The sequence below is a fragment of the Diadema setosum genome, chromosome 20 (genome assembly GCF_964275005.1).
Source record: "Diadema setosum chromosome 20, eeDiaSeto1, whole genome shotgun sequence".
In the NCBI taxonomy this organism is placed as follows: Eukaryota; Metazoa; Echinodermata; class Echinoidea; order Diadematoida; family Diadematidae; genus Diadema; species Diadema setosum.
The window spans coordinates 6,292,599-6,305,424 of NC_092704.1; the positions used below are offsets into that span (position 1 = coordinate 6,292,599).

The 12,826-nt window shown below is 37.1% G+C and overlaps 1 protein-coding gene across 1 annotated transcript in view; it reads right to left on the reverse strand.

The window, feature by feature from the left end:
• Positions 1-12,826, reverse strand: part of LOC140244049 (polypeptide N-acetylgalactosaminyltransferase 13-like) — a 123,591-nt gene that overhangs the window by 18,606 nt on the left and 92,159 nt on the right. The window contains exons 6-7 of the mRNA XM_072323700.1: positions 12,030-12,147; positions 6,981-7,161 (exon numbers count right to left, since the gene is read on the reverse strand). Coding sequence (XP_072179801.1) covers positions 6,981-7,161; positions 12,030-12,147 — 299 coding nt within the window. The remainder of the gene's footprint in view (positions 1-6,980; positions 7,162-12,029; positions 12,148-12,826) is intronic.

The window sequence follows — 12,826 nt, forward strand, 5'->3', positions numbered from 1 at the left end:
GTGTCTGGTTCTTCTCAATCTCAGTGGCCAGCCGCTCCCTGAGGGTCATGCCATTTGCAGGCTCTAGAGATGCTGACATACAGGCAATTGTCTGCAATGCCTGTCCGTGTTCACATTGCCAACTATTATTTAGTTGTTGTGATGCTTCTGTATAGACAAAATTCCTAATCTTGTTTGTTCATGATTCAGGTTTCTTAAACACACTTACGGCTGTATCATGTTCAGAGCTTTAATAATATGGAGTGCTTACATATATATGGGTAATTCCATGAAGTTGGGGCAGTGTCCATGTAGCATCGTGATATTTGAAAAATACATTTTAGCATAACTCAATATTAATTATGCTATACATTTATTGTTTGTAAGCTTTACATTTGCATTGAGGCCACACATTTTCCTGGAAATTTTGTGCCATTCAGACTCAATTTTGATGAAGTTATTAAACAATATGTAACGGTGTCCTGTAGCATCGTGACGTGTCCATGTAGCATCGTGAAATTTTAACATTTGGTCCTAAGAGACAAATTATGGCAATTAGCTTGACCAAAATTTGATGTAATATGCATATTTACTAGATTAGTCAGATAGCTAAATATCTCAAATTTCCTGTACACAGTTTTAATTTTAAAAGAAAATTACAAAATGTATCACGATGCTACGCGGTGTCCTTTTTTGTTACATTTGGTGGACACCGTGTAGCATAGTGACACATTGTGTAATTTTCTTGTAAAAGTAAAACTGTGGAAAACAGAGTTAAGATATTTGGCTATCTGACTAATCTAGTAATTATGCGTATTATATCAAATTTTGGTCAAGCTAATTGCATTAATTTGTCTTTTAGGACCAGATTTTAACTATCAAGATGCTACATGGACACGTCACGATGCTACAGGACACCGTTACATTTTTTTAAAATAACTTCATCAAAATTGAGTCTGAATGGCACAAAATTTCCAGGAAAATGTATGGTCTCAATACAAATGTAAAGTCTATAAAGAATATATGTATAGCATAATTAGTATTGAGTTATGCTAAAATGTAACACTTTGTGCCCCAACTTCACGGAATTACCCATATGGTAGCTGGATGCATCTCCCTGCAGCAAACCAGTAACAGCAGTAAACATTCTACATTCAAGTAGTTTTGTCACCATCTTCATGGCTTGTCAAATGCATGTGGGTCATGCAACATACTGTCGACACTTATAAATATAGCCATAATACATGCACCACGGCAAAAGTGCATTAGAGGTCAAGCTGAGGTCTAAATCATCAATAAGTTGTATTTCTTCATCAATAGTTGTATTTTTTATTCAAACTGTCCAAATTCCAAAAGCTCACCAGGAATGGAGTAAAATTTAATCTGCAAATGCTTTTGAGTCATGAGTGGCTAGACATCCTTTTATAAGCATGCTTCAGAGAACTATGATTCAAGTTTGCCAATAGACCTACACAAATTACTAAATTAGCATAAAACTTGCTTCTAAACATGTTTACACATAAGGTCTGCTGCTAATTTGAAAGGGCTTTCTTAAGTCTTAAGGGAGACTAAAGCAAAAGAGAGAGGAAAGGAGAGGGTATACAAGGGGGTTGGTTCTAGAGCTCTCAAAGTGGCACCGATTGGGCCTCAGGGACATCAGAGAGAGTTAACGTGATATTTGCATACTCTACTTCATGGACTGCATAAAACGTGCTCAACGGTGATCAATTTAAGCAGCAAAATACCACATGTGCTCTTACAAGAGAATCCAGCCAAAATTATCATCTAAAAGCAGCTTTGAACCATACTTGCCCTCTATGTTCTGTATGCGCCATTATTTTCACATTCACTGTACAGATATTTTTGTGAATGAGGTCACAGACATTTTCGCGAGATGCTGTCTTCATGAATTGACACCAAGGTTATCATAAGTGCACTATTAAACTAGTGCATGACAACATTTCCGCGTGTTGTTAAATTCGCAATCCAGCAGTAATTCGCAAAATTTGTGAAAATTAAACCCCTGCAAAAGTGACAGGTCATACAGTAGTCCAGGGAATGACAGTGATACCATCCTACCCGTATTCCTCCCTCTCTACACAAAAACCCTACACACTGGTGGCTACCGTATTAATTTTTAATGCAAGCTTCATAATATCTGAATGAAGTGAATCACAATCGATCCATCTGTCATCGGCATATTCACATTTGTGCCTTCACTGTGCCCATATATCATTACGATCAACTGTACTGGAAAGGACAGAGAACAAACAAAAGTCTCCTAGAAACGTGGGGATTTCCAATTCTCGGAAAAAAATTTACTGTACTGTAGAGGGAAAAAAAACAAAACTTGGGACTTCCTATCCACAGGGAAGTCACTGGTTGATCACAGACAACAGTGCACTCTTAACACGTTGAGGACGGACTGATTTTGCTAAAACACGCATTTCCTCAACGGATTAAGCATGCAAAATTTAACCCTCTTTGTGCTTTGAATGCCAAATGACACACAAATTCCAATAGCACTGTATACCACTGTCCAAAGTCCCTGGCACAGAAAAAAAAAGGGGCTTTAAACTGAAATTTACTCCTCCTTGGATTCAACACGGAACTATAATTTTCACAATCGAGATATTCCACCTAATAGTATTTTAAGGATGAGAATCCAGGAATCAACAGTAGTTTTCCCATAGAATCACACGGACATTAAATTTCAATGGCTCTTCCATTTTCATGGTTTTGCACTGATTTAGTTTGTATAATTTTATGAATAATGATAACAAGGAAAGATTTTTAATTGGTGTCAATTTAAACAGTAGGGCATTTTCTCAGAACAGAAGAGTTTAGACTACGAGAAATTTTCCCCCAAAACGAAAGACAGTAAATGAAACTGGCACTGTTCAAGAAAAGTGTGTCATGGAGTCAAATTACAAACACCACAAGAGCATCATAAACAAGGTTTGGAGTGCATTTCTGCCACTACCGGCTTGGAAACTCTCCCATGATAATATCTCAAGTATCTGGGACCTCGCACGAGGGAAAAAAAAAGAGGCCCGTATGCCGTCTCAAGCTTGCAAGGAACAAAACATCAATGAACTACTTCATAGGCATGGTTTGTGGGCAAAACTTGCACAAGTCCAGCGTAAGATCACGGACTGGAATGATTATGTGCTTTGCAACTGATTGACAAATTGCCCCATATCGATGTAAATTTTTTTATCATGGCTACTACTAAAACACTGATCAATTCAGTGCTTATTTACGTCGATGTGGGGCAATTTGTCAATCAGTTGCAATGAAAACATCTCGACAGAAAAATTTCATGAATTTGAATAACAAAGCAGTACCCGCTGCATGCTATAAGGATTAGAACCAACACTTGCTGTCGGGCGAAAGCTCGGTGGTCTAGTGGAGATGACGCCTGTCCGGTGATCAGGAGGTCATAGGTTCGAATCCTGCTCGAGTATGTACGTCCATGATTTTTTATCATGGCTACTACTAAAACACTGATCAATTCAGTGCTTATTTACGTCGATGTGGGGCAATTTGTCAATCAGTTGCAATGAAAACATCTCGACGGAAAAAAAAAAAAAAATTTAATGAATTTGGATTATGTGCTTGTTGGAAATGGGCATCCGATGAAATGTCTTCTTTTTTTTTTGGGGGGGGGGGCATTCACCAGGCAAACTTGGACAGAAAGAGAGAGAGAGAGAGAAAGTATTACTAAGAGAGAAAAGGAAAATTGTCCTTGACGGTTTCTTTCTGGAGAGAAGAATGAACAGCAGAAAAGGTAACTCGTTCCACTTGATAATGTCTACAGATACGGTGACTAGGTCAAACCCACAAACACACACCTGTAGAGCATCAAGTCGTTGTACCAGGTAAACAAAATATCTGATAACATGCTCAAGAGCCCTCATTGGGCAAAAGTGGTATCGAATTGATAAAATGTCCTGCCAGCTTGCAACGTTTTTTTCAACGTACTCTTCAAGTCAAGCACACATGGACATCGCAAATTTCAGGTTAAAATTAGGTTAAGTGGACTTTTAAAGATGGATACTGCTAAAATCATTTGACATGAATTTTCTTGTAAAGCGTTTGAGTGAGGTCTTAGATACAACCAGACAAATTATTGCAAAATTTTCAATTTCTTTCCTCATATAAGAGATCACATCACTTTTAAACCTGTAAAATAAACACACGAAAATTTCACTTAAAGCCAGGACTGTACCAAGCTCATTCTACATGGTAAAGAATTTCAGGACACAGAGTTTTAGCCATGCACACCTACACTATATCTTCATCAGTACCTTTTTTCTTTTCCATATCATTTAAATCACTGGCAACCTGAATATTTATACAACTATCCAATAAAGGTGGTTACTATTTTTTTCTTTGATTGACAGTGCTACAGATGATAATCAGATTCCTTGAAAATATGACTAAATGACTATTATAACTGCTGCAAATGATTAGCTAATGTTCCAAATACTTTCATGTATTGGATTACACATTGATCCAAACTCCTTTCTCACAGAAAAGCTTCACCAGGAGTTATCCTACTTTTACTTTATCTCAGGTCATCACATCTATAAAAATTTACAGAACTAACAAATAAATCATGAAAGGTTTTTTTTTTTTTTTTTTTTTTTTAAAGTAGAACACAATGTTACACTCCCAATCAAACTTCCTAGAGCAAAAGCAAAGGCAAAAATTCACTCCACTTTGAAAAAAATTACCTTTGCTGCAAGGCGCATTTCAAGATAATGGCACACAAATTGAACTCTCTTTTGTGTCCACAGAACGAACTTGTTTTGAAAGTAGAGAAAAAGAACAAGAAAGTAAGAAACACATCAGGAATAATAAATTCATGCATTTTCAGTGGGAGTTGACAATTTTTTCTTTTTTTCTTGAGACTTTCATGCTTCTTTCTCTGCTCCTTCAATTTGTCCTTTTCCCCATGAGACAATATCTTTGTTATCGATGAGCAAATCACACCTACTTCGAGCGATTTGTGTTCATGTGAAATTCCAATAAAAGACAGAAAAAAAATATGACTATCATCCAAAATACAGACAATGGAAAAACACTGATACCCTCGAGAAGCTAATAACTAACAGATCAAGAGAACAAAAAGACTGATAAAACAACAAGAAATGATGAAGGGAAAAGGTTACTTAGTGGGAGGGGAAACCCCTATCTGGTGTTCAGCCATAGGAAGGGGAAATCCCACAGTAGAAACAAATACTATCGGCATGCAAAGATGATCACCGCTGATCAAATTTCATTCTCCAAGTGGAAAAAATGGGAATCTCATCTTGATTGCCGGTTTCGATTCTGCCCCGCTTCACACCTCGGCCTCGATTCCAGCACTGACCGCTTGGACTCTCTCTGGCCTTTGATATGTACTTGCAGTGACTAGTGCTCTCTAAACGACATAAAAGACTTCTAGCGCAATCAGTTGTAAAACCTTGTGGCATTACTGTGTCATCCTCCAGGGTATTAAAAGCATTGCGATATGTAATAAACATGTAAGATGCTTTCTCAGCATCAATAAGTGTACCTAAACATACATGCGTGCACACACATACATGTAAAGCTCAAGAGAGATGTGCCATAAATGGCAAGTGCATGCTATTTTCATGGATTGTTTAATTAAACCAAATGAGTTTTCAATAATACATCCTCTGATCAAACAACCTTGCAAAGATACCTCAAATCTTAAAATATAACTGTAGATGGTTTGCTGTATTCCAGACGCCTGTAAGTAATAGGAAGTGTTCATGACTGCTGCCTTCCTAAAAGCAAAAGTAGAATTTGTAGGAATCAAAATTCATACCGATTATCACTGGGGGATTAACTGAACTTCTGAGGAGAGAAAAGATGGGGCTGCAAAAGAAATACATTCATGAAAAATTCACCTCATGACAAATTAGAACTTTCAACACACAATTCTATGGTTTGAAAAAAAAAGACACTATGTAGGACAGGAAACAAAGGGTGAGAATTGAGCTTTCATTAGGACAAAACAAGCAGAAGAATCAAATTCAAGGACATTGATCCAGAGCTGACAAGAAGTAATATTGTGATAACAACTAATATTATTTATCCTACTTGGCTGTCATACTTATATTTCAAGTGCAGTACTGATGATGATAAACTAATTAGACCTGAAGAGAGTACAATATCACATAAAAGTCTATTTTAAAAACCATGAATAAAGAGGACATTTCCTTTTATGTGCAGAGATCTTGTGTCTGTATCTGCATGAGTGTGTATTGTCATAGGAGGCTTCAATAGGGGATATTATTGTCATAATGTTTCCCTCCAAGCAACCAGGGTCCACACATTTCACAGCGGGAACATACCCATTTGTTCAGAGCGTTCAAAACAAATGAAAAAGCACAAAGGGTAATATACATGTAATGCACCTGCCCCTCTTGCATATTAAATGCCTGCATGTTGGCAAATAGAAATTTATTCACATTGTTCAGAAAGGGAAATTCTGAAATTTCTACATGGATCCTCCACTGTTGTGTATAACCAACACAACATGAAGCCTTATTCTTAATTTACTTAAATGAATTAGAATATTACTTTTGATGGTTTTAAATTTCTAATAGTCAATTAATAATTGGAAAAATTATTATTTTTTTTTCAAAATCAAATAATGGCATATGCCTGGTTATCATGAGCAAACTATCATATCCCCAGTTGAAGCCTCTTATAAGAATGTGTTTATGCATGTGTGTGTATAATGAGTGTGTTTGTGTTGAGGAAATACAGGTAGCCATTTCTCAATCTAGGTATGTATATTAATATTCTCATACAAGCTACAGTGTATTACATGAAATTATTCTTTCTGTTATAGATTTACATTGTAGAAAATGAAATTTTGATATTAAGGTTTGTGACTGTTTTGTTATTGAATTCTTTGAAAGAAATAATATACAGATTTCTGGAGGGAATAATCATGACTTGAGGGCCAAATCAAACCTTACCTGGTGATATTCTGTAGTAGAAATTCTTGAATTCGTCCATCCACACCTCCGCTAGCCTTTGATTATTGCGATTGATGATTCTGCCCGTCCCTCCGGGAAACGTGTACGGCGTGGATTTTCTGAAGACGTGCCCTACATGGGAACAGGTGACAATTTCTAACGTTCCCCCACACATCCATATCTAAAGGAGAAAGAGAAAGAAAAAAAATCCATTTTCCACAAAATGCTGAAAAACAAGAAATCATTTCTACTCAGGCTGATGAGGAAAATGTCTCAGAGTTGTTGGGTAAATCACAATTTTGATTAGCAAACTAAGAATTCTGTACAGAACTTGAGCATAATCCATGAATGAAAAATCAATCATGCCACTTTTTTTGTAAAGAGCCGACACACCTGCCAGCATTGAATTCAATAACAATCTCCATAAGAGATGTCCCCAATCCCCACCCCCCTCCACCAAGCACAATGCTTTCACACATGTTGTGTTATGCCAACACAAGTATGGTAATATTTCTCTCATTTTTCTGTTTCAATTTCATGGTTGATGCCCTCTTTTACTGCACATACCGAGAGGAATACCATTGCTTTTAATAGGTAAACGGCATATTGATACAATATATGAAATATATGGAATATAAGGAATATATGGAAGATATGGAATATATGGAACATATGGAAAATGATTGATTTTGTTACTTAACTGACACCTTTTTGTTAATGGGGATTAGATGTGCATTGTAGGAACTATGTGTTAAATTTGATTTTCTCCACTGTAAGTAAGTTTCAGTTATACATTGTACAAGTCCACCTAATAGCAAGCTTTACTGCATTGAAAATGTTGAAGTTGTATCAAACATTTTATCTAAAAGTGACTTTTACTACTTACCTTTCTATTTAAAATTTGCCATTCTGATACCATTCAGAAGCATTGGTATCACCATGGCAAATGTTAAATGGATAGGTATTAAAGTAAAGTGATATGAAATACAGGTACTGTCCGATCAGCGGTGAAAACTTGCGAAAGAAATTCACTTTTCATCCCAATGCCTGAGTAAATAACTGATCATGATATAAATCAAGAGCAGCGGGAATCATCCATCTGTACACCCACCTATGTATTTTATTTCCCTTGACCTTATGCAGAGACCAACTTCCATGCATAATTCATTATCTATATCACTCATCCCATGCTTTATCCCCATCCTAAAAACATCATTTCTATGGAAATTACCCCGGTACTTTCAGCACAGAGATCATTCAAAATTGTGCACAGAAAGGTGCTAGGCAAGTCTACACACACACACACTTTCATCATGTTCCACTGAAATGAAATTCTAGCCGTGCTGATGCCACGTATCAAAAGACATGTGACTGGAAATTTTTTTTGGGGGGTTTTATCAGCTTCTTCCACTAGTTGTGTGTGAAGTACTTCTCGGTTTCAAACAGTGTAAATATTGGCTCTGTGATAAAATAGAATCACACCACAACCAATTATAGTCAAACACTTATCAAGATGCAAACACGCAAACCCAGTTAAAGGAAAATGTGTTCCAGGCAAGCCTGTGCCCAGAACAGACTCCCCTACAACAACAAAAAGTGTTGATTGGGTTTATCTTTTTTCTAACAAATGTAGCACATGACACAAAAGTAAAGTCATCATATCACAACTTTTCTTGATATTTTGGTGTTACCAACAAGATTTAAACTTGTTTAAGTATCTACATCAATGTACACACATATGAACACAAAAATAATCATATCATATGAATATTCTATACATACTATCAAGTGTATTTCAAAAGTGGTATAGGAAGTTTCAGCTAAGAAGTCTATGACAGGAAGTAGGTTCATATCAGGTCAAGATAGCTAAAATGCATAGGCTAACATATGACCAGTGACACAACTCTACTCCATGTACATTAATGATGATATGGCCGGACACAATCAAGCATGGCAATTAAACTTGACTTGTACGAACAATGCACAGTATAAATCTTTACAGAAAAGAAGCTAGTTTACACAATGGCTAAACCTGACTGGAAACAAGGAATTACTCAACGTCTGTCCTATATGCATACAATGATAGTCTCCAAGGATAAACTACTGATCAACAGCTGTTAAAGCACTTAATCTTAACAAGGGAAACTTGTTTCATGTCCTTCTTCCATGTCAGTGAGGTTTTCTTATTGATCAAAAGTAGAAATGGCAACAACAATAATGTAAAGGATAGGATAAAAGCAGTGATCTGCAGCAAACTGCAGAAACTATTTTAAGAATCATCATCATTATCATGTATACACTTCTGCGGAAAAAGGTTCATGACCCCCTAAACCAATCCCCTTATCCACAGGAACACTCTCATTTCGTGGTGCCCCCTTCTGGGGCTGAGCGACTTAATCCCCCTTGCGGTTTGCACAGCACAGATACCGCCCCGCGCGTACGGGAATGCGCAAAAAAAGAAAAAAAAAATTGGTCGAAATCAATACCTGGCAATGGTGAGACGATAAATCAATGCAATTAGCTTTCACGCGCATCAACAGGAGTCTCGACGGCGTGTATTCCCAGCGAGAGCTGCGGCTCTCAGTCGCTGTTTGCCCAGGTTGGATTACCAGCTTGCTAATCACACAAACAGCAACTAACAGGTGCGTAGGCTGTCTAGAATTTCTCCTCCAATCCTCTCTTTCCTTACTCCTGAGTAATTTTCTTTTTCCCTGGATTTTTGTGTTTTTCTCTCTATGTTCCTCTCTGTATTCCTTCAGCTTTTCTTTTCTCCCTTTCTTTTCCTCTTCTCGTCTATCTCTCTCCCCATATCCCATTCACGCTGGTTTTCTCTTTACTCTCCGCATCTTCAATCATGATATACTTGCCATCCCAAAGCTGCTCAAAATATATCTTTAAAGGAAAGATTACCATAAGAATAACCTGAAAAAAATATACAGTATATCTAAGATAGAGAGATAGACTCACAGAATGCACATGTACATAACAAGAGCACATCGGTGAAGTTTGCTGGAGATTGGACGATCCATTCACAAGTTATGATTCTTGAAAGTTTTGTTTTAATCCATGTGCTGTCTTCTCTGGAGAAGAAGCTTACAATGATGTCATACTAGGGGATATATAAAAAGACAAATCTTTACTGGAGATTCTAGTAAAACGTCATAATTTATGAAAAGTACACATTCCCTTGACTTGATGTAGCAAAAATTTCAGGCTCAGACCCCTCTTGATTCCATTCCCTTGACTTGACTTGTTTCAGACATACTATGACAAGGATATTTTTCCAACTGCTTCTAAAGGAGGTTGTAAGAAATGAGCTCTAGCATTCTGCTAGAAAATGAAACTATGCGGATTTCTCTTAAGATTTTTGTTTTATTGAGCCGATTCCATGAGATCACATATCTTTGAAGCCATCTTATCCAGCAATGAACACACACAATTTATCCCAACTTTCAAATTCATAATTTCTGAAAGAATTTTCCTCAAACTTCACCAATATGTTCTACTTGTATTTCTACTTTCACTGAACCAATATATATACATATATATATTCAGGCTAAATTTTCCTTCCAGAAAAATGAAATTATGTGTATTTCTCTTTAGATTCTTGTTTTATCCTTTCCCTACCATAAGATCACATCCACATTGGTATCTTCATAGCAATTCTACCCCACGATGATGGCACACGGTTTCACCACACTTTCGTGTTCACAGCTTTAGAACAGATCGTCCAAGTTTTATCAATCCTCACTAATGTGTTCTACTAATATTTCTTAAATGCCCATTTCATGATCTGTGACCTTTGATCTTTGGCCTTTGACATTAGATGATTAGCCCAGATTCTACACTATGCATCTAAACTTCATGTACACTGTGGTATGACTGCACCAGTTGCTAAAGAGAACCCACTCAATGGTGCTTTCCTAGTTTATATGAATTCTTCATCTATTCATTAAATATAAATGTGATGAGAAGATCTGGGTTTGACGGAGTGATGGCCTAAAAACATAATGCCTCCTGCACCCCTTACGGACAGAGGCATGAAAAATGAAGGCCAAAACTTTTGCCTCAAGCAATGCCCCACTAATCCTGAAGATGAAGAATCATTCCTTCTCTCTTTGGTTCTGTCTCCTTCTTCATCAGAGCATTCACCACTCTCAGCAATAAAATGCAGATTATCATCTTTTTTTTTTCTTTAATTCTGCAGGGTTCCTGATCAGCCATCACGTATTCATCTGCTTTTTTGAAAATATAAAATAAGTGCTGCATGTCTCCCTGGCCTATGGAATGTGGATGATCGAAGCTGGCTCATTGAGCCATGAAGTGGCCTCCTCGGGAGTTATCAATCACTCGCTTCTCGAGGGAGACTTGAGGGACATCCTCTCCTTATTCTGTTTCACGTTCGACTTTTGAGGCAGCATTCTGTAAAACCGGAAATTTTTGGCGTGCATAAAACTTTAGCGAATTTCGCGAGGAGCCACAATTCGTGGAAGTAAAAATGCAAGCAAAAGTTTTTGCTTACACCATGCATTGAATACCAGTGGCAATTTATGGAAGTTTCATACCACAAAAAATGGCCATCAGTTACAACTCAAGAAAGCTTCGTGCCACGAAAGTTTTGTGTGTGTGTGCTGTTTTACAGTATAGTATTGACCTTTTGACCCCAAGGTCATCAGGAGTTGAAAAACCTTCTCTTTTGTGCAGCTTTTGAAGTACAATGCAGCTCACAGCCTTTGAGTGGCTGGCACAGCATGAACTTGCTGGTGCAAGCAATGCATGTTTGAAGGAACGGTCACTGAACCGCATACACCGGTTTATACATCAGCAGACACCAAGTGCACACTGTATGTTCTGAAGCATAAACGACGAAGGACAAAAAGTCATCAAGGACCTATAGTGTACATGGTATGATGACTCTCCGATATCAAAGCGGAGTAAAAACAAAAGCAAAACAAAATACAACATGATTCAACTCAAACACAGGCAATTACATGGACAGGCAGGAAAAACAAAGAAAATATAATGGAGAAACGGCAGCTCGTAACTCACCCTGAATGAGATTTCGAGGTTTTCGCCGCCCCAGACATCCATGCCGGCGTCGTACGTTCCGATTTCTTCAAAGTAGCTCCTGTCTATTGAGAAGAGCCCTCCAGCCATGGTGGGGGATCTGTAGCGGGTTGAGGGACGGAATTAAAAAGTCAAAGAACGATTCCATAGTGTGTTTACGTAGGCTTTTACAGACAGAGGAATATAAAACAAAACAGATTATAAAATTCTTTAAAAAATAAAAATTGAATGCCATATAAAACAATTCAGGAATTTCAAAGTTCTACCCCATTTCCCCAACTTGCATGTATTGATGAAAAAAAGAAGAAACTTGCAATAATGTACAATCTCATAGCTTTCTAATTCTTTGTTTGATTTTGTATATAAATGTACTTCCATCTCTATGTATACTTTACTCTTACACTACAGTCACCTTGAATAGAACATGGACATTTTTAGCATGACAATACTTTTCAATGAGAAATGGTCTAAATACAGACATTTTGCCCCATCGTGCTCAAATGGATTTATACTTTTACTCATGACATGATAGTATGCAAACTATGTAACAGATGGCATTTATTTCACAAAAAAGAAAACAAAGCATAAAAAAATTGTAAACATCTTCACTCATAAATACAGCAGTAAATTCAATCATCATAGCACACAGCCAGGCATAGTAAATCCAACCAAATAAACAAACCAAATTAAAAAAGAATATAAGCTACAGTGTACATTCAATGTTTGGGGGTTTTCCCACTAAATTTCATGCCCCAGCAAATCTTTGTTACTCCAAGATT